This window comes from Prunus persica, chromosome G1, assembly GCF_000346465.2.
Source record: "Prunus persica cultivar Lovell chromosome G1, Prunus_persica_NCBIv2, whole genome shotgun sequence".
NCBI lineage: Eukaryota > Viridiplantae > Streptophyta > Magnoliopsida > Rosales > Rosaceae > Prunus > Prunus persica.
In genome coordinates, this window is record NC_034009.1 from 6,623,419 (window position 1) to 6,644,087 (window position 20,669).

Genomic DNA, 20,669 nt, shown 5'->3' on the forward strand with positions numbered 1-20,669 from the left:
ATCCAAAGCATTATCTCCAGCAGGTGGAGATGGTGAAGGTGAAGGTAGTGGTGGTGAAGGAGGGGGTGATGGAGATGGAGGTGAAGGGTTCGGCCCCCATCTCTGCCCACGGCCTCTTGTTCTAGCTCTGCGAGCTGACATGATTCTACACAAAGAAATCATGAAATCATTAGATCAACAATGCAGCAAAAGTGCAATAGTTGAAGGAAAATGAACCTAATGCTCTGATACCAAGCTGACCGGACCCGCCCCGGAATTTCCCGAAGACCGAAGCGGACCCCGTCTTGATCCCGACATCATCCCGATGCCGGGCCCACCTACTAAGAAATCGAGACTTTCTACCAAAATTTTGGCAGAGTCTCCCCTACAATTAAAACAATCCCAACAAAATTTACTCAACCTGCAACATACCCACAAAATAATAATCCCAACCAGCAGCATGCTTTCATACAACTACAAGTCATACTAGAGTGGCCTCCGGCCTCACAAGTAAAATCTATCATGGCAATACAGAGCATCTACTGAATTTAGATTACAAGAACAGTTGAGTAGAAGAATTTACACAGTTCCTAACTAGAAAGATGCACCGATTGAGCTTCGTACACCACTCGTACACTTCTTGGGGCGACTACTGGCTGGGGGGCGCAAAACAGAAAACATGTGAGTGGACAAAAACCAGATTTGTAGTTAAAAACAACATAGTAACCCCACCATGTAAAAATAATGCTCAAGTCATGCAGGTTCACAATTCAATAAGAAATTACTCAAAACATGCTTTAGTAAAACTCATCTAAAAACATCAGTTATCTCTTTCAAAAAGAACCCCATTCTCTCAAACTTACCACTCCTGTCAAACTATTAAACAGACTCCAATTCCTTTCACACTCAACTATACATATTCAATAAATATACATATAAATATATATATATAACTATAAATAGCTATACGATATACTCATCACACCACCTAGGTACCGGGGGAAACAATCCAACTAGGAGATCGTTTGACTAGTCCGCAGGATTTCCAGGTGCTATCCTGTGTCTAGGGATGAGCGGTCCAACCGGGGGACGAAACTCCAAAGCTCACACACCGGAACATCCAACGCCATGTGTAGCTCCCAAACTATGTCCTACGCGCGCAGACTGGATCATCACACACCGGAACATCCAACGCCATGGTGATGACCCTAAACTCTATACACAGTCTTTCCGTAAGCCGGAACATCCAACGCCGCTTACGGAAAGTGTCTCACACGCCGGAACATCCAACGCCGCGAGTGAGACCAGTAACTGGGGAAGGTACTTACGTAGTGTAATCCCACAACTTCTCTCCAAAATCACATTCTTCCATATTACCCTCCAACAACCCAAATATCTCATCTAAAAAGAGTATATATATAAAAATATACTCCCCCACAATCCATATATAAATTACACTCTCAAAACCCAAAATGCCAAGCTCACAATATATTGCCAATTGCTATACAGCCATCAAAATTAACTCATGCATATAATATATAAAATCCATGAGCCATTAAAACATTATGCAAAATCTTTCATCAATTAAAACTAGGCACATGATTAAAACAAAGTCCACTCACAAGTATTCCCTCGCTGCCTGACCACGTGAAGGTCCTGCTTGCTGCGTGCGTGCAGTCGAAATACCTATTTCGAGATACGAACCGTTAATTAATATAAAAACCACGTCTAAGCGGAAATTACAAATTAAATGCTTAACTCCCCAAATTTCCCATACGTGCACGTTGAGGAAGGCATCCTAAGGTTCGATTACAGGTTTAGGAAGCGTTCACAATTTTCACGATTATCGCTAACCCGCAAACTTTGCATTTTTGAATCGGAACATCCGGGGCTCCGATTCAGAATTCGTGAAGTCCCATACGGTCCTAGAAATTCCTAGAACAACATATTTTAATTCGGAAAAGATCTAACGGTCGGAACCTATCGAACCCGGATAACGCACAATATGCGAAAATCCGTTCGATAGCCAAACGATATCCGAATCGAGATCCGCGAATTCCTATGCGCTCGTAACAACCTAAGGATCTCATCGGGTTAATTTACATTCTCATCAGACTCGCCCACGCGCCGCCACACGCGCCGGCAGCGCGTGGGTGTGCAGAGTAATTCCGGTGACAGAAAAACTCCACACCCGAGCTCACCCTTCCTACCCTAGCTTCTACTCGAGGTCAGGATCACTTCACTCAACTACGAGAAGCTCCAATTCGGCCAGCAACTGGCCGGAATTTCATTTTGAAATTCGGCCCAAAACCTAGGTTTTCTAATCGGTTTTCCAGACTCAAAATCGATCAAAACCTATACAATCAACAGCTAGAACTCGAAAAATGGATGAGAAACCATACCTCAATCACCTGGTTTGGGCGGCGGAGGCGGCGGCGCGACGACTGGAAAGCTCCGGTTCAAAACCGTCGAGCTCGCGGCCAGAATCTGTAGTTTCCGACGGGGAAAACGGCCAAGCCTTGATCGGGACGACGGGACGAGTCGATCGGGACCGGTCTCGGGTCCTGCCGTGGCCGGAACTGAGCGAACCGAGGAGAGAGAGAGTGAACGTCGGGGGGAGAGAGAGACTGAGGAGAGAGAGAGGGTCGCGCGAGAAGAGAGAGAGAGAACTGAGAAAAAATCTGATTTTTACCAAATTTTTTTGAAATATTTACAAGTTTGCCACTGACACTATTTTGCCCGTAACTTTTTCGTTACAACTCCGATTCAAGCCTACCGCAAGTCTACGAATTCGTCTCAGTACCATCTACCCGGAAATACTACTCGCGGTACCAAAATCCTTCCGAAGAAGAAAGTGACCGATTTACCCCTATCTCAAGGGTAAATTCGTAATCTTATATATATCGATTAAAATAAACATTTAATTTGGAGTCAGGGTGTTACATAGGATTTGCTTCAGTGTTGGAAGGAAATTTTCCACTTTCATTAACAGCCAAAGAATTAGTTCATTTGGAAATATGACTGTTGTGCTAATGGTACCTCCAAGTTCCAACAAAGCAATGAAGAGAGCAACCAGCAAAAGAGATTTGGTAAACAGGTACATGTTTGGCCTATTGAAAAATGTGAATCAAGAAATGGGAATGGAGCAAGAACTATTAATGAAAGTTAATTGTCCATAGGTTACAAGGCTCTCATTTATATAGAGCTATAAACACTGACAGTAACCTAGTATTCCTCGTTGAATTGGGAAAAACAAATAAAAATTTGGCATTACCACAACTTAACCAAGATCAGAAGAAATCCAAAAGATTAATTAAGTTTTAGGTTGAAATCTTTATCGTGCACTTTTTTTTTCCCTTTTTTTTTTTGGGGAGTTTTTTAAAATGATAAAATATTTGATTATAAAAGGCAGATTACTCCCAAAGGTGATCAATTTTATTGCAAAAGATAGAAGATGTTGGAAGATAACTATTAAGCGTTGAGGGATATGGATTTAACAAGATTATGAATATATCATAGCTACTAGTAAATGTTTTGAAATCCAAATGTAGATAATTATGTTTAAATGTTTTGAAATCCATTTGGGTGATGCCGGCTGCTTGGCCCACAAGTTCTTTTCTCACTCCTACTTGTATTAGGAAAAAGGAAACCCTATATAAATAATCCACTCCACCAACACATCCAAAATAGAAACAAATGGCTCTCATTCGACAACGCCGCCAGCTTAATCTCCGCCTCCCCTTGCCCGAACCCTCTGAGTGCCGCCCATGTTTCTCCGTTCCCCTCCCTCCCATCACCGCCATCACAAACAACTCTTCCTTCGGCACTATCTCCGCCGCCGATCTCGAGAAACTCCAAGTCCTCGGCCACGGTAACAGCGGCACCGTCTACAAGGTAAATCACAAGCGGACATCCACGACCTACGCTCTCAAACTCGTCCATGGCGACTCCAACGACCCCACAGTACGCCGTCAGCTCTTCCGCGAGATGGAGATCCTCCGCCTCACCGACTCTCCCCACATTGTCCGCTGCCACGCTATCTTTGAGAAGCCGTCGGGAGATATCGGGATCCTCATGGAGTACATGGACTCCGGCACCCTCGAGACCTTGCTTAAAGCCCAAGGCACCTTCTCCGAGCCCAATCTTGCCCCCGTCGCCCGCCAAGTTCTTAACGGCCTCAACTACCTCCACACCAACAAGATCATCCACCGCGACATCAAACCCGCCAATGTTTTGGTGAACAGCAACATGGAAGTGAAAATCGCCGACTTTGGCGTGAGCAAGATCCTGTGCCGGACCTTGGACGCCTGCAATTCCTACGTGGGTACTTGTGCTTACATGAGCCCGGAAAGATTCGACCCGGATACTTACGGCGGCAATTACAGTGGCTACGCCGGTGACATATGGAGCCTAGGGCTGACCCTGATGGAGCTTTACATGGGTCACTTTCCGTTGTTGCCTCCCGGTCAGAGACCCGACTGGGCCACGCTTATGTGCGCCATATGTTTCGGAGAGCCGCCGAGCCTGCCAGAGGGGGTGTCGGAGGAGTTTCGGAGTTTCATGGAGTGTTGCTTGCAGAAGGAGTCCGAAAAGCGATGGACCGCCGCTCAGCTTTTGACCCACCCGTTCATCTCTAAAGATCCGAGTATATCCGTTTCCTGATGGGTTGCTGGATTTGTACACGAGTTACCGTTTGTAGGGTTATGAGTTTTGTTTGTAAGGTTCTGAGTTTTGTGTATATACTGGGCCGGATCCGGATCCGGATTCAGATTCTTTCTTTATGAAATTACTTAATTTCCTTTCAATCTTTTCAAGTTGATGATGTGCATCCTACTGTTTATCTTTAATTAAACTTGATTAAGAGAATGCAAATCAAATTCTCACTGATTCTTTCAATTGATTCTGGCTAAAACATCATCAAGTTAATTAACTGACTTTCCAAGTAACTAGAAAGGTCAGAGTTGTCGCAAATACTTAGAATTTGAAATTGGCGAGGAATTGACCAACCTTACTAGCTTAGCTGTACAAGACTAGACTAATCAATTTGGATCTATATTGGAAGATAGAAGGAATTAGCAGATAGAGTTTATTTAGAAACCCAAACACGATTAAACTAAGCAAAAAGCTTGTAGCTCAAGTGATTAAAAGTATTTATCTATTCATCTTAGGTCATATACCCGTGGCTCATCGATATTAAAGACACTCACATGAAATTAAACAATTTTGACTTGTTTTTCCACCTATATGAAATTTCAGAAGACAAACCCCAGAAAAAGATTAATTTTGTACCCCAGAAAAAATACATAGGGTCGTACTTGAGCATCGGGGTGAAATATGTACATTATGTTTTATTATAGAATTGTATCTTCATCTGGTAATATGTCTATATCATTCATTGCTGATGAAAAGGTTAAAGGGAACACATTTTCAAGTCCTGCATGATGCATGGAAATTGAAGAAAAAAGAAACCTAAACACACTTCGTTTAACATTTTAAGAGCAATCATCTATGTTTTATTTGGACCAGCACCACGGTACCAGAAATATAAGGAGAAAAGAAAAGCAAGAATTTGGAAAAATTGCATGGAAACCAAATGAATAATAAAACAGTAATATAGGGGTGTGAGCCCTCTGGCTAGGGCAAATTGGTGAGATAGCATTCTGGAGCAAAGCCTTGAGGGAATCTCTTTGTGTCTGTGCAGTAATTGTAGATCATATAATTATTTTGCACCCATGCCATCTTCCCTTGATCTGAATAATCAAGCTTCTCCCAGTACCATGCTCCTTTGTTGGCATTGGAATTTGGAGAATTTGAATCACAAGAAGAAGTTCCATAAGACCAAATGCAACCATCAGCATTGAAATTCATGTAGGATGCAGTGAAGGGTGATTGGGTCCAATCTATCTTCACCAGTCCACCTCTTGTGGCCCAGTTATCAGCATTCCAGAGACTGGAGTATAACCTCATAGGCTGGTAGTTGGGGAATGGAATACCATAAGACTCAAGGTTCTTGAACTGCCTAATGGGGAGGCCATCAACCAAGAAGCTACATATACATGCAAGAGTATTATTAACCAAAATGCAAAGATTTGTATGTTTGTGAATTCATAGTAATTCATCACATGATGTGACAATTGTGATATGTTAATAATCAATACCATATGAAGCTCTATAACATTATGTCACACTAGGTTTGAGATTTTACTCTACCCTGGGTACGCGGCGTGGCAAGAATGTGATCAATATTAATCATTGGAGGACATATTAATTTTTACATCATGTGATCAGCTAATACATAAATTCAAAATTAAATGCAGTTTATTTAACATTTTATGTTTACTTACATGATGTTTTGGGGATTCCAAAGTATAGAGTACGTGTGAAAATCTGCAGTGGGGTCAAACCAAAGGTAGAATTGCTGCTCTCTGTTGCCCTTGCCTTGGCAGAACACATTAGTATGAAGTATGTAAGGGTCACCACTAAGGTTCCCCAAGAATTCAAAGTCTATCTCATCATGATATGAACCTGTTGAGGATAACTGAAACAGAATACCACAAGTATCAGAAAACACATAAACTCTGCAATACATGTGTAAAAATGCATTTAATTCTCAGGAGACTTACATAGAAGGTAGTGACAGTGCCAGCAGAGTTTCCAGCAACAAGCTTAATTTGCATATCTATCTTTGCATATAGATATTGATTATATGACTCAAAAGCTGAGCCACTAACATTGTCAAGAGAGACAGTTAGGAGCTCTCCATTGTTGAGCATTTTAGAATGATCATCCCCTCCCCATGTTATGTAAAAATCTTGATAAAACTTGCCACAAAATGCAACCCTAGAAGTGCTGATTATGGAAAGGAAAAGCAGTAAAATGGCGGAAACATTCGAAGCAGAAGCAGAAACCATTGCTTGATGTAGAATTTGGAAAAACAGAAATTTAATTTGAGTGGTTTTGGCAGACTGATTTCTTTTTTCTTTTTTCTTTTTTTTTCTCTTTTTTTGAGAGAGGAAGGCTGCTTATTTATAATCGTGACGATGTGCAAACCATAGTGTGTGGCAACAACAAATTGATTTCGTGGCTTACATTTTAATCAATCATAGATTATCGAAGTTGCCCTTTCGTTGATGGTTTATGATTTTTATATTCACAAACCATGTCAATAGGAGAAAACCAGAAAATAAATAAGTATTTGACTTGCTTTCAGAAAGTTCATGTCACTGGGAAACTATGAGCCAAGACTAATATAGGCTCGAACGTGATGGGCACCCAGCTTATAGAAAGCAGCTAGCCAGCTAGCTACTATCACAAGTACCAGTTGTTTCCCACCTGTGTAACAAACCATTCGTTGACACATGCATTGAACTAGCCAGTGGTTTACTTGTCTTGACTTTTTGAGAGTTTAATATTTGTTTATTTATTTATCTGCCTCTTGATTTATTATGCATGTATATTGTGGTAATATTTACCCACAGACCCGGTGTGTTTCTTTAATAACAATCACATCTAATCGTTGTGGAACTAATTCTAAGAACTCCAATTTGTATTTATGGAGGGAAAGAAAATTTACATAAGATTCATTAATTTGTATGCTTAAACGATAAATCTTAAAAAAGCAGTAGATTGATTTCTAGATTGCTACTCCATTGAATTTGTTAGATAAATAATTAGAGTTTTATGGAATAGTGGTGTGGATTCTATTACCTTAGTTATTCTTCTCATTAATTTAATATTTATTTTAGTTTATTGTCATTTTCATATTTTTTTATACTCAATTTATTTCTCTGTTTCAACCAACTAACCAACCGAATCAACTAGGTTAGTAATTGAATTAATTAGAGTTTTGATTAGTTTTCTATCTTTTTCACGTAATTCTTTTGGATACGACTTCATTCTTACACATCTATATTACATTCGATCATGCGTTTGCGAGTTTATAAATTTCAAACAACACCATTTTGGGGACAATACTTATTCAAAGCCTTTTATGAAAGATGTGGGCATTAGAGGTGGAGTTCTGGAGTTGATTTTTCAATGTATCACCTCAATTAAGTATCAAGTCATTCTTTATGAGTATAAGCAATTGGGGGAGGGGAAGTTTTTACACAGATATTTTTTGGTGGTTGAGGGCTACGAACACTATCCACATCGGTGCAGGTGGAAGAACTCAACCAACTGAGCTATACTCCACTGGCACTACCAAGCTAGCCATTCTTAATAGAGAAGTTACTGAGAGTTTATATTATGTATGAAAAATTTGTCTCATATATAGAAGGTTGTGGATGCTAAGCAGCAGTAGAAATCAATTAAATTAGAAGAGCTGGTCCTGAAATCTCCCATTTTTGTAGATGATCTCATCCTCTCTCCCAAGAAGCCATCAGCTATAACAGACCTAACTGGGCCAGACACAACAGCCCAAGGTTTGGGCCATGGTCAAGCCCATTAAACAGGCCACTGCCTCATATAAGCCCAATAGGGCCGAGTTGACATCAGTTGAGAGCATAGCCTCATCGGGGAGGTGTACTCTTCAACCATGACTCACTACTAAACCGAGCTCACAGATTTACAGGGGTCACCATCATCTACGGATGGATCGCAACCATTTCTCTAGACAGGAAGAGTTTTGCGGCTAGGAATTGTAATTGAATTCTGATTTGGTGTAAAAATGATCCTTATGTTGGCGGCACATAGCACTAGAACTTCGATTGTGTTTATTTCTGAGTCCGATCTTTTGATTAATTACATATATATAATTGGCGCTCGAAGCCAATCCAAGTCCAAACAAGAGCCGCCAAGTGGCCCAATATTAAAATGACCAAGGGTTATAAAGACTAGAAATGTGTTATTATTTTTTTATATAAAAATTTTAAGATTGCATTCATAATTCAGTCAAAAAATTCACTAGTCACAAAGGGCTATTACAATAACGAAGGGATCAAACATCGAAATTAAGATAATATGGTGCGCCTCCACTAACGATTACGCAAGATCGAAGAAACTTTAGCATAGGCATCTCAACTAAGATTGCAAACTCAAAAAAAGAAAAAAAAAGATAAAACTTAAAAAAACAATACAAATAAAACTCTCACAAAGGAGAGATGAAAAGTTATTGCAAAGAAGAGGTGAAAGGCTCTCACAAAAGGAGAGATGAAAACTGCACAGAGAACCCAAAGAGTCTCTACGATTTATTCCAAACATAAAGAAACCGCAAAAAGGATGTTGGTGGGGATCCAATGCTGAAACGCGGGTGGAGATCCAACACCTAGATGCAGCCACACATGTGATGGTTGAAGGAAAATCATAACAAAACAAAAACAAATAGGGAAAACTTTGTCTATGAAAATGGGAGAATGGGAGAATGGGAGAAGGGGAGAAGGGAGGAAGAGAAGAGGGAAAGAGGGGATGAAAAACAGTCCCACCTCCCCCCTTCTCCCTTCAATTCAAAGTGAAATGACTCTAGGAGTGTTTTTTCACTCAAACTTTCTTTTCAAAGCCAACACCTTACAATTCCATACCATAAACATCATAATGTACTATAAATAACATTTTTACAGTAAACAACGGCATTTTCTATCTCACATATTACACTAATTGTAAGAAATATCAAATACCCTTTTTTTTTTTTGGACGAATCAAATACCCTATTTTAAACATCTCAATAAATTTAATACATAAATAAGTAGCTTTTGCAAAATTTGGTTGCAAGATTAGAGTCTAAGATTTGTTGGCTGTGCATTCTGGAGGGAGGCCCTGTGGAAATCGCTTTGTGTCTGTGCAATAATTGTAAACCATGTAATTCTTTTGCACCCACTGAAGCCTCTCTTGGCCGGTGGAGTCTAATTCTTCTGAGAGCAAAACAGACCTGGTTGAGTTAGAATTTGAAGAAGTGCAAGAAGTGGAACCAGAGGACCACCATACACAGGCATTGTCCGCATTGAAATTCCTGTATGAAGCAGTGAAAGGAGCTTGGGTCCAATCTGTCTTGACCAGACCTCCTCTTGTAGCCCAGTCATCAGCGTTCCAGAGGCTTGAATATATCCTCATGGGAAAGTTCTTTGGGTATGGAACACCAATCGACTCCGAGTTCTTGAACTCTCTAATGGGTGTGCCATCAACATAGAGGCTGCAACAGAGAGAATATATTTCAGTAAGGACTGCAAAGAAAATAATGTTATTCTCAGCAACTAATGTGTTCTTTTGCGGGATATCTAGCATGTTTTGTTGTCCGATTATCAATTTGGCATCACACGTTGGACACGTGTTTTATGTAAATGGTCCGAAATAACCGTTTAACAACGTAACATGCTAGATTCTGTGCTAACATAAAGTGCTAGACTCTGCGAAATTTAAAAGATTTTCGAGAATATTAGTATATCATTGAGCACTTACACAATATGTTGGGCATTCCAAAGAATCGAATATGTGTGGAAATCAGCAGTGGGGTCAAACCAGAGGTAGAACTGCTGCTCTTTGTTGCCTTTGCCCTGGCTGAAAACATTTGTGTGAACAATATAAGGATCACCGCTAAGATTCCCCAAGAACTCAAAGTCTATCTCATCCCATGAAGACCCTTCTGAGCGCAGCTGCACCACATATACAAATTCATGTTTGTGCATTAGAAATTAATTAGCATAGAACTCTAAACTCTTTAACCAAGATTAATGTGAAAAATAATGACTTACATAATAGGCCGTGACAGTGCCAGCAGAGTTACCAGGGACAAGCTTGATTTGCATATCAATCTTTCCATAGAGATATTCATTTTTGGACTGGAAGCCAGAGCCAGAGGCCTTGTCAAGCGAGAGAGTAAGAAGTTCCCCGTTGTTGAGAATCTTTCCGCGCCCATCGCCCCACGTAACCTGAAAATCCTGGTAGAAGTTGCTAGCAGAGGCAGCCACGAAACAGCCAACCATGAGGGAAATTAGTAGAACATAATTTGGAGGACATAAAATTGTAGCCATTTCTTGAAGTACTGCTTGACCTAAGGACTTGTGTAGGGAAGACAAAGGTTTGCTTAATTTGAATATGGTAAAAGGTGATCTCAGTTGTGACATTTATATAGCATTGGAAATGCGTGTGTTGAAAGGTTCTTAATTTTCTATATTCATTCAATGTTATGATGAATATGCAAGTTGGTGATCAGCGTGTGGGGAAAAGGAGAGAAGCTAGATGTAACCAGCTGGATGCCAAAATATGCATTTTGCTCAATCATTTTCATACCAAAGTGGTTTGGTTGGAGGAAACCACAATGCTATTTCTCTATTTTTCACACATACTAATTGCATCTAAGAAAGTATGGCGGCATGATAAAGTGGCTAGCTCACCAAATTATTTTCAATTAAACTATTTTTTATGGTCATTCTTGAGCCATTTTGACCAATTAAATTTTAGTTCTATTTTCATTTCTACATCAACCTATAGGATCTAACCACTCTTTTTCTCGAGTTCCAGCTTGCTCCAGTAATTGACCATGTCAAACATTTGAGTTTTCTAGAGTTTGAACCAAATTCTTCTAGACGTTTGCCAAGCCTAGGATGCTGTTTGTTTATGTATTTATTATAAAACAACTAATCTAAATAGAACCATAAAACAATGTAACTGTGATCATACTAAGCATCAGATACAAAATATAAACAGTTGTATTTTATTTACGTGTATTTATTTTTATTGAAAATAGTGGATGGCTTTAAGTAGTACTTTTTGAATTCGGGCGAGGTCATTGAACTTGAACCATTTTTCCAGTCATACTATACTATACGAGTCATTCTATAATAAGGGCCTTATAAATGACTCTTAAGTGAGGTCCTATCTCTTAACCGTTGGATCAAGCTAACCAATTTGATATAACAATTTTAAACTTTTTGAAGATAACGAATAACTGATTTCTCGTTTTAAATTGCCACAACATCCTCAAAATTAAAGTGTCATCTTGTTTTAAACTTTTTGAAAATAACGAATAACTGATTTCTTTTTGCTTTTAACAATTTTTTTTTCTGTTGTTTATCTTTTAAATTTTGACTTTTTGGTTGCATTATCTGATCTTCTTTGTAATTTACTTTGTAAATCAAAAAAAAAAGTTGTATTTGAATAAAAGATCTTGAGCGAGAGAAAAAGCTCAGTAACATTTTCGTTTTTTCCCCAAGTCCAGGACTACGTAGGGGCCTACGTAGTAATCTGATATCGATAGGCCCAGTTCATTACTCACATGGTTTGACAAAAATGGTTGAGCCTACCGTTTACCTATTTGAGACCTAACTTCTTGTGCTGCTGAGGCCTAGGCTATCCCAAGCTTAGGTAGGTCACACAAATCATAACTTCAGAAAAAATTGACAATAACTTCAAGTGATTTATGACAGATGGTTTACCAATCTTTGAATTGAAAATTATTTAAATAAAATTCATTGTTACAAAATTCTATGACTAATTATATGTGACTAATTATCTCATAGTTCAAAAAATTGGTGAAGTATTCATGATTTAAATATGGTAAATATAAAATCAGATGACATTGTGAACAGTAATTTATTGAATATAATATTTAAAAATTATCTTTCTCAATAGTAGTAACCAAATTAAATACGTATAGAACACAGCAAAAAGAAAAAGAAAATTCTTGTTTCTTAGAACATATAAAAATGAACTTATAAAAAAAAGAAAAAAAACAAGATAACCAAAAATAAAAAGTTCCTAGCAAACAGGTCCAAACAATCCGCAGTTTTTTAAATTCCCACAGTTAATGCCTGTGGCAAGTCAGTGGGTTAAGTCTTTGGCTGTGTCATTGAGCCATTGGTCATAGTTAGTATAAAATTCTGATGGTAAATCGCAAAAACGTTGACGTTTTTGATACCCATTGAATTGCTGAGGATTCTGGAATGGAAGCGCTGATGAAATTGATACCACTCCAAAAGGACCATCAAAACCTGTACAAACAATAAATTGATTGATTTGTGACCTAAATCATGAATACTCACCTATACAATACTCAATAGATTTTGGATATGTGTTGTACTTACCTATACAATTTGCACTGTTGAGATTTTCTGATTGATCAGTATTGTAATAACACTTCTGGTTAGACAACAAAGAAGTTAGCTCATGTGAGTTTGCTGGAGGATGATCGACTACTTCACCAGAAACATGTGCATTGTCTTGTGAATTACTTCCAACATTGTGTTGTTCCTGAATTTCGACACCATTATTATTCGATTGGTTCGAATCTTTCGAGTGGTTGTGTTTGTTATATATCCTACACAAAACACAGTCATCAAGCTGCAACGAGAAAAAGAAAACACTTAATTAGGTCAAATTAAGTGTTAATTGGGAGGCACAACAAAATCTTAAAGAAAAACAAAAGTTACAAAATAATAATTTGGAGAAAATAGTAGTAAAAATCACTGAATATTCAAACCCTCATGTCATTTCTGTCTTTTCTCTTGGGAGGAGCATTGACTTGGAATTCATGCATCTTCCAGTCTGTCTTGTCACCATGGGGAGGTTTTCCTCTGTAGAAAACCAGTGATGTCTTGCTACCAACTTCAACATCCTCAAACTTCACTATTTTTTTAACCCCAGTAGCTTTCCAGTATCCATCCCCTGCTGCTCGGTTCGGACGTGCACCATTAGGGTACTTTTTGTCCCTTGATGTGAAGAAGTACATCTCATCTTCTCCATATGACTCGTAAATTTCTGCAAATATATATAAACCAATTACAGACTTGAAGGCTTACCTAGACTAACATGTAAAGATCATGAACTAGGATATAGCATAAGAATTAAATAACTGACCTGACAGTGTGTCTGGGTTGAATCTGTACAGTTCAACATCATGAATCTTATTCGGAGGCAATGGTTCGTTGGCGATTTTCTTCCTCAAGTAGATAGCAACAAGTTCTCCATCCAAGGGTTTGAATCTATACCCCGGTGGAATTGAATCGAAGTAAGAAGCATCATCATAATAAGAATCATAACTGCCAGTATGTCCTCCATGGAGATCACTGCCATTCTTGGTGACAATGGAAGCTTTGCTACTTATACTTTGCTTCTCCATGGTTTGTTAGAGCATGTCCCGCTTTTTGATGCTATGGGACTAATGAGAGGAGTAGTTGGACTTATATGCTTATTGTCAGTACGAGAATTTGAGTGCGAGATGTTCACCTTTTTTTGGAACGGTGATTAGAATTAGTTTTGAGTCCTTATCGCCATTATCTTTTGGATAAGCAATGAATATCTCTATGCATTATTTTTCTTTTATTATTATTATGAGGTAACTATATATAATATTATTTTTCGTTGGACTTGGGGATAAAGTAAAGCCGAAGTTTACTCATGGGACCAACATTATAGGAATCCCATCCATTTTGCAAATGCAAGGGCTGCATGATCTGCCACTCTATTCGCTAGTTGACTAACCCATGCAGTGCCATTTATAATTTATTTCAAGTATTGAACTTACCCTCAAATTCCAAGGGGACATAAGAATGGCAGGAACTCACAATTGAAGAGCTGGTTTGGAAATGGTTTTTCAGAAAAGTAGATGGATGAAGGTGAAAACATTAGCAATGATGTATTGGTTTCTAGTCTGACTCCTTCTACATTAAGCCCATAATACTCCATCGTATCAAAAGAATTTAATTTATTTCAAGAATAATATTTAGATGTGTTGAATTTGAGTGACAAACAAATGAGAAGCGTCCCTACTTTCCCAATGGGCCTTGAAATCACTAGTGTTTTGGGTTGATCGTTTTCGGTTTTAGGCCTTTAGATCAACACGGCAGGCAAATAATGCACATCCTTGTATGTTGCAGCAAGCTTAAGAGCATTAGGTTGTTTGCTTTTGGTCTATCTAAACAGGTTCTAGTATAGTGAAAAAGACTTTAACCTACAGACAAGAGATATTTGAACGCCCATGACATTTCGGTTGTGTATATGTGAGAAACCCCCCTCCCCTTCATCTCATTGACATCTCCTTTGTTTAAGGAAAATACTTGCATCTTTTTTCTTATAAATAGGAGGCAAGAAGGAAGAATGTCGCAAGCTATAATTTGCACGAAGGAATATTGTTTTGTTTAATATTCTTGATGAAGCTAGTACACTGAGTATTAACAAAATTAAACAAAATTAAGATCTGCTAAGGATTTTTTTAGCCCCTTTTCAGTTTTCAAATCCTCATTTCCAGTTATTGATAGGAAATCATGGCTTGCTGTTTTAAAAGTTGAATAACTCATTCTTGTCCACTAAGCAGCAAGCCATGATTTATTCAACTTTTAAAAGATATTATATCCGCTACATTAAGCCAGTCGAATACGTGTACAATAGTTGCGAAAATTTCGTAATATTTACAACGAGAAATTTTGAGATAGTGATGATATGAAATTCGAATGGTTTAGGAATTTTAGTTGTTGGTAGTAAATGGTTGATATTAATGAACGCAATGAAACATATTATTAAATGGTGATATCCAATATAAGAAAATTTAAGGGTAATTTTCATTTTACTACATTGACGTTTATCGAGTTTCAGCTTTTGATACATCCAGTTTTTTTGTTTTAGTCACATACATAACGTTTATTTTCATATCACTTTTATACCTCTGTTAGTTTGACTGTCATATTCTTCGTTAAATAATGACGTGGAAATTAATATTGCCATGTGAACCCACCCATATCTCGCCACGTGGACTAAATAATAAAAATATATTTAATTGATTAATTACAATTTTTTTTAAAAAATATTTAAAACTGATATAATTTTTTATTTATTTTTTGTTAGAGCATCTACAATGGTGAGGGTCATTTCAAATTTATTTCAATAAATTGAATTTTTGACTTGCAGTGGTAAAGTTCAATTTATTTCAGAGATAAATATTTCATTTCAGGGATCAATAGTTCATTTTAGAGGTCAATAAATCTGAAATGAAATTCATTTCAATAAGCTGGCCCACCATAATAACTCTATAGTCTCTCCCTCATTGAAACATAGACAACATTACTTATTACTTTTTAATTTTTTTTATTACATTTAATTAGTGTAAACTAACCGTTATTTTTTTTTTCCCAAAGCTACTAGCCGATTTATTTTACTGTTTTAAAAAAGGCTTAAATGTTAAAATGGTCCCTGTGTTTTACCTCATCGGCCAATTTAGTCCATGTGTTATCAATTTGGCCAATTTAATCTATGTGTTTATATATTTTAGCAAATGTGGTCCTTCTTGTCAAAATTCAATTGAAACTAAAGAAATTTTTTTTAATTAATTACAAATATTCAAATTAACTTAATTATTAAAAGCGATGTTCTCGCGTCCTCTAGCAAAGAAAGTGATAGTCAATTGTATTTTCTTGTCGCAATCATCTTCCTTCTCCACTACCAGCACACAATGTGTATTTTTTGGGGTTGAAGTGGGTGTAGTGAGAGTGGCTATGGGTTTGGGAGATGGTTGAGTTCTAAGCGTGAAATTGGGGGAGGCAAAACTTTTTTTAATTCCATTTTTAGATTGAATTTGGATATGTAATAATTAATTACAGTTTTTAAAATTAATTTGAAATATTTTTTTTTCCAGTTTTAACAAAATTTTGGCAAAAAGGATCACATTTGCTAACATATACAAACACAGGGATTAAATTGGCCAAATTGATAACACAGGAATTAAATTAGCCGATGAGGTAAAACACAGGGACCATTTTAACATTTAAACCTTTAAAAAAAACGTCTAGTTAATATATATACTAACCATTACTTATTTGTATAAGAATTTTGCTTGGTTTCAATGTGGTAAAGTCCTTTTTTGTTTTGGTTTCTATGTGGTCAAATCTTTGTTTTGATTTCTATGTGGTCAAGTTTTTGTATTGGCTTCCATGCTTTGAATTTATGCATGCTTAATCAGATTCAATTTTGTTATGCAATACCCTGAAAAAGAGGTTGTTCTAATGTGTCTCATTTAATCTCAACTTCCAGTTCTTCAGAAAAAAATGTTAATATAATATTATCACCAACTGAAGAAAATTTTATTGTTAATTTATATATATATGTATTCAAAATTGGTCTATTTTTAAATCTATTTAAAACCATTTTGATTGTATAATTCTTATCGTAATTAACTTTATTCGTTTTATTTTATTTAATCATTTAAAAAATCTAGTTTGTAATTTATAAGCTATTGAATTGCATCATTGCAAGTGAAATTATAGTTTAGTTCAATAGAATTCATGTCAAAATCAGTTACCTCACTATCCTTTTTCTATGTTCAACTCTAATTAGACTAGATCAGGTTTCAATGCATATTGTCTCTAACCCCTTTAGTATATTCTTTTTTTTTTTAAGTACAAATAATAGTCTAAATTACAGAAAAGAGGGGTTTCTCATACACAACCAAGATGCTATAGGGCACTACTAGAAAATTGAGTAGAAGCCATTTTTTCCCAGCCACTATATTTAAATGGTGGCCATTGTTTCCCAATGGGGCACGTGGAATTCCGTATGAATTAACAAGGACCACCTTGCAAGGCTAAATACTTATGGGTGACCGATAGTGAAATACTACGTACCGTAAGAAAATGGTGAAAAGAACCCCATCAAAGAGTGAAATAGAACGTTAAACCGTAAACTCTCAAGCAGTGGGAGGGGCCCTGGGCTCTGACGGCGTGCCTGTAGGCTAAACCTCTCTAATATTCTTTAATTTGAAAACTACTTGCATAATATATTCATTTACTTATCTGCAAGGAACTAATTTAGGTTTGTGCTAGGGGAGGAAGAACCTGCTAGTAGTGTGGTGAGTAATTCGACCAAAATCAGTAGGCTGGGCAGCTTGCCAAATAAAAATCTGAACCCCAAAGACAAAAATAAAAAATAAAAACTGGTCAAAAAGCTCTCAAAGCGTGTTATCTAGTGAAGGTTGCATGGTTTGTGCACTTGTGTGACATGCACATTTTCACACATCAAAACAAGGACTAGTCTCATTCCTTGCCACCTGTGTCCACCTATTCCTCTCTACCTCACTACTTGGCACCCTGGGATTATTATCTCCTTCCTTCCTCCACCTCTCTCTCTCTCTCTCTCTCTCTCTCTCTCTCTCTCTCTCTCTCTCTCTGCAAAACCATGCCTCCCAAATCTCACCAACTCACCAAAATTTTACACCTTCGTAAGTCTTTCTTGCCCCGCCACTATACTTACTTCTCTTGCTCTCTTACCCATTATTCAAAGCATTTATAGGATTTCTGCTCCCTCCCAACCAAACCAATATCCAATCAAATTAGAAATATAACTAAACCCTAAATTAGTCAGTGGCTTCGTTTTGTTTTCCAATGTTGTTAATGTTGCTATTGGTTAGTTCCATTTTGGTTTGCTATGCTGGAAACTTGAACGGAGATTTCGACATTACATGGGGAGATGGCCGTGGAAAAATACTCAACAACGGTCAGCTCCTAACCTTGTCACTCGACAGAGCCTCTGGCTCAGGCTTCCAATCCAAGCACGAGTATCTCTTTGGAAAAATTGACATGCAGATCAAGCTTGTCCCTGGAAACTCTGCTGGCACTGTCACTACCTACTATGTGAGTCACGTGCCTCTAATTTTATATTAATATTTGCATAAAACTTTTTAATTTTTGGAGACTGGTGAGTCTTAAATTAATTAATTATATATGCTTTTTTGTTGCAGCTATCATCAAAAAGGTCAACATGGGATGAGATTGATTTGGAGTTCTTGGGGAATCTGAGCGGTGATCCTTACATTCTTCACACCAATATATATACCCAAGGCAAAGGCGATAGAGAGCAACAATTCTACCTCTGGTTCGACCCCACCTCTAATTTTCATACCTACTCTATCCTCTGGAATCCCCAACGCATCATGTAAGCAAAGTGTTATTTTTCGAACAGTCTAACATGTTATAATGTTGAATTTTATTTATGTACGTGGGTGTAAAACAAATGTTATTTTATCAACACTTTCACAAGTTATGTTGTTATATTCTTAATTTTATGAGTAAAGGGGTTTTTTTGGGTCAAATAAACCCTAAATTTGGGTTTTTCATGGGAAATGAAAAATGTCTATAATATAGGAGTTACATGGACCTTTCTCTTACGAACCCTAATTCTATTTACCACGTTATTCTTATTTGAAAATATGGTAATATAAAATTGCCCACATATTAAACGAAAATTTATTTGATGAATTTAAATTAAATTAAATTATAATTTTCCGTTGTTAGATTATCTGTTGATGGCACACCCATTAGAGAGTTCAAGAACCTAGAGGCATCCATTGGAGTTCCTTTCCCAAAGAGCCAACCAATGAGGATTTTCTCTAGCCTCTGGAATGCTGATGACTGGGCAACAAGAGGAGGGCTGGTCAAGACAGATTGGTCACAAGCTCCATTCACAGCCTCCTATCAAAACTTCAACGCCAATGCTTGCGTATGGTCTTCTGGTGCATCTTCTTGTAGCTCATCATCATCTTCGACGTCAAGACCTACCAGTAAATCGTGGCTCAAAGAAGTTCTTGATACCTCAAAGCAAGAGAGGCTCAAGTGGGTCCAAAAGAATTACATGATCTATAACTATTGTATAGATATAAAGCGCTTCCCACAAGGCCTCCCTCCTGAATGTAGAATAAAACTCTAGATGGATGTAATAAAATAAGAATTATTTACGTTAACACCTCTGTGATTTCACATTACTTTCACAAAAACCCATACCATTAATTTTCCACCTAAAAATTGTTGATGTCATAATTTTGTTTTTCAAATGACAATGTTGATCTTGAAGATTAGATTGCACGTGCACTGTAAGCTCTAATTAATGTCAATTTTTTCGATGGAAAATGAAAGAAATGAGCTCTAATTACTGTTAATTTTTTCGATGAAAAATGAAAGAAATGAGTTTTGTGAAAATAATTTGAAATTGCAAAGATATTAGTGTAATTTCAAAAACCAACCTTAATCTAGAATTGTGTATTCTTATTAATAGCAGTTGTCATTAGTTTTCAATTATATGTATTACTGATTTCGGTTACAATACTGATTTACCATTGTCCTTTATGACTAGAGTAGAACCAAGAAGAATTTTGTTCTTTTCTGAGTTTGCAAGAAGCTTTTCTTGAGGATCAATTCCCCAAATAAAGTCAGAAAGTAGGTTTCAATTTTTGAGATGCGATGCAGTAGGAGGCGAGTCTTGGACTGTTATCATGACCAATGGTTATATGACAACACATTTGAATAACTTGCGTGTTCTGAACAATTCATTTCTAGTTAAAGAACTAATTCCTTGAACATTAATGCTATTTCTACCCCGTTCTGACCGTGGTGGTGACAACCTTTGAAATATAAGTCGCCCAAATCCATGTGTAGGGTTTTGAAAACATATATAATGTTGAAGATAAAATACATTAAAGAGTGATTTAAAAAGGAGATAATGAGAGGAAACTAATTGTTGTTTAAAATTTAAAATCTTTTATTTTCATACAACGATTTATAAAAAGATGTAAGTTTCTTTTATTAAAACTACTAATAAATAAGTATATATTTGTTTTAATACAAACAATAGTCTAAATTACGAGACAATGAAAGTTTCTCACGCATTAGTACTACTAAGGTGTTATCAAAGGCATGCATATACACATGAAACATATAAAGCACAAACAGATAAAAGAGAGAAAAATAAATAAAAGACTATAATGAACAAATTTGACTATA

General features: G+C 37.1%; 5 protein-coding genes across 5 annotated transcripts; 2 read left to right on the top strand and 3 right to left on the bottom strand.

The window, feature by feature from the left end:
• Positions 3,233-4,659, top strand: LOC18793948 (mitogen-activated protein kinase kinase 9). The gene has a single exon (XM_007222673.2). The coding sequence runs from the start codon at positions 3,676-3,678 to the stop codon at positions 4,639-4,641; it is 966 nt and encodes a 321-aa protein (XP_007222735.1). The 5' UTR covers positions 3,233-3,675; the 3' UTR covers positions 4,642-4,659.
• Positions 5,350-6,959, bottom strand: LOC18789215 (probable xyloglucan endotransglucosylase/hydrolase protein 23). Its single transcript, XM_007224592.2, has 3 exons — positions 6,603-6,959; positions 6,324-6,517; positions 5,350-6,025 (listed from the first exon to the last, which is right to left on the bottom strand). The coding sequence occupies exons 1-3, from the start codon at positions 6,888-6,890 to the stop codon at positions 5,614-5,616; spliced, it is 894 nt and encodes a 297-aa protein (XP_007224654.1). The 5' UTR covers positions 6,891-6,959; the 3' UTR covers positions 5,350-5,613.
• LOC18791059 (probable xyloglucan endotransglucosylase/hydrolase protein 23) lies at positions 9,422-11,014 on the bottom strand. Its single transcript, XM_007223098.2, has 3 exons — positions 10,665-11,014; positions 10,372-10,565; positions 9,422-10,105 (listed from the first exon to the last, which is right to left on the bottom strand). Exons 1-3 carry the CDS (start codon positions 10,941-10,943, stop codon positions 9,697-9,699), a joined length of 882 nt encoding a protein of 293 aa, XP_007223160.1. The 5' UTR covers positions 10,944-11,014; the 3' UTR covers positions 9,422-9,696.
• Positions 12,733-14,029, bottom strand: LOC18789609 (NAC transcription factor 29). Its single transcript, XM_020565346.1, has 4 exons — positions 13,768-14,029; positions 13,391-13,668; positions 12,996-13,251; positions 12,733-12,902 (listed from the first exon to the last, which is right to left on the bottom strand). The coding sequence occupies exons 1-4, from the start codon at positions 14,027-14,029 to the stop codon at positions 12,733-12,735; spliced, it is 966 nt and encodes a 321-aa protein (XP_020420935.1).
• Positions 17,534-19,685, top strand: LOC18793637 (xyloglucan endotransglucosylase/hydrolase protein 22). Its single transcript, XM_007226873.2, has 3 exons — positions 17,534-18,527; positions 18,635-18,828; positions 19,188-19,685. The coding sequence occupies exons 1-3, from the start codon at positions 18,279-18,281 to the stop codon at positions 19,597-19,599; spliced, it is 855 nt and encodes a 284-aa protein (XP_007226935.1). The 5' UTR covers positions 17,534-18,278; the 3' UTR covers positions 19,600-19,685.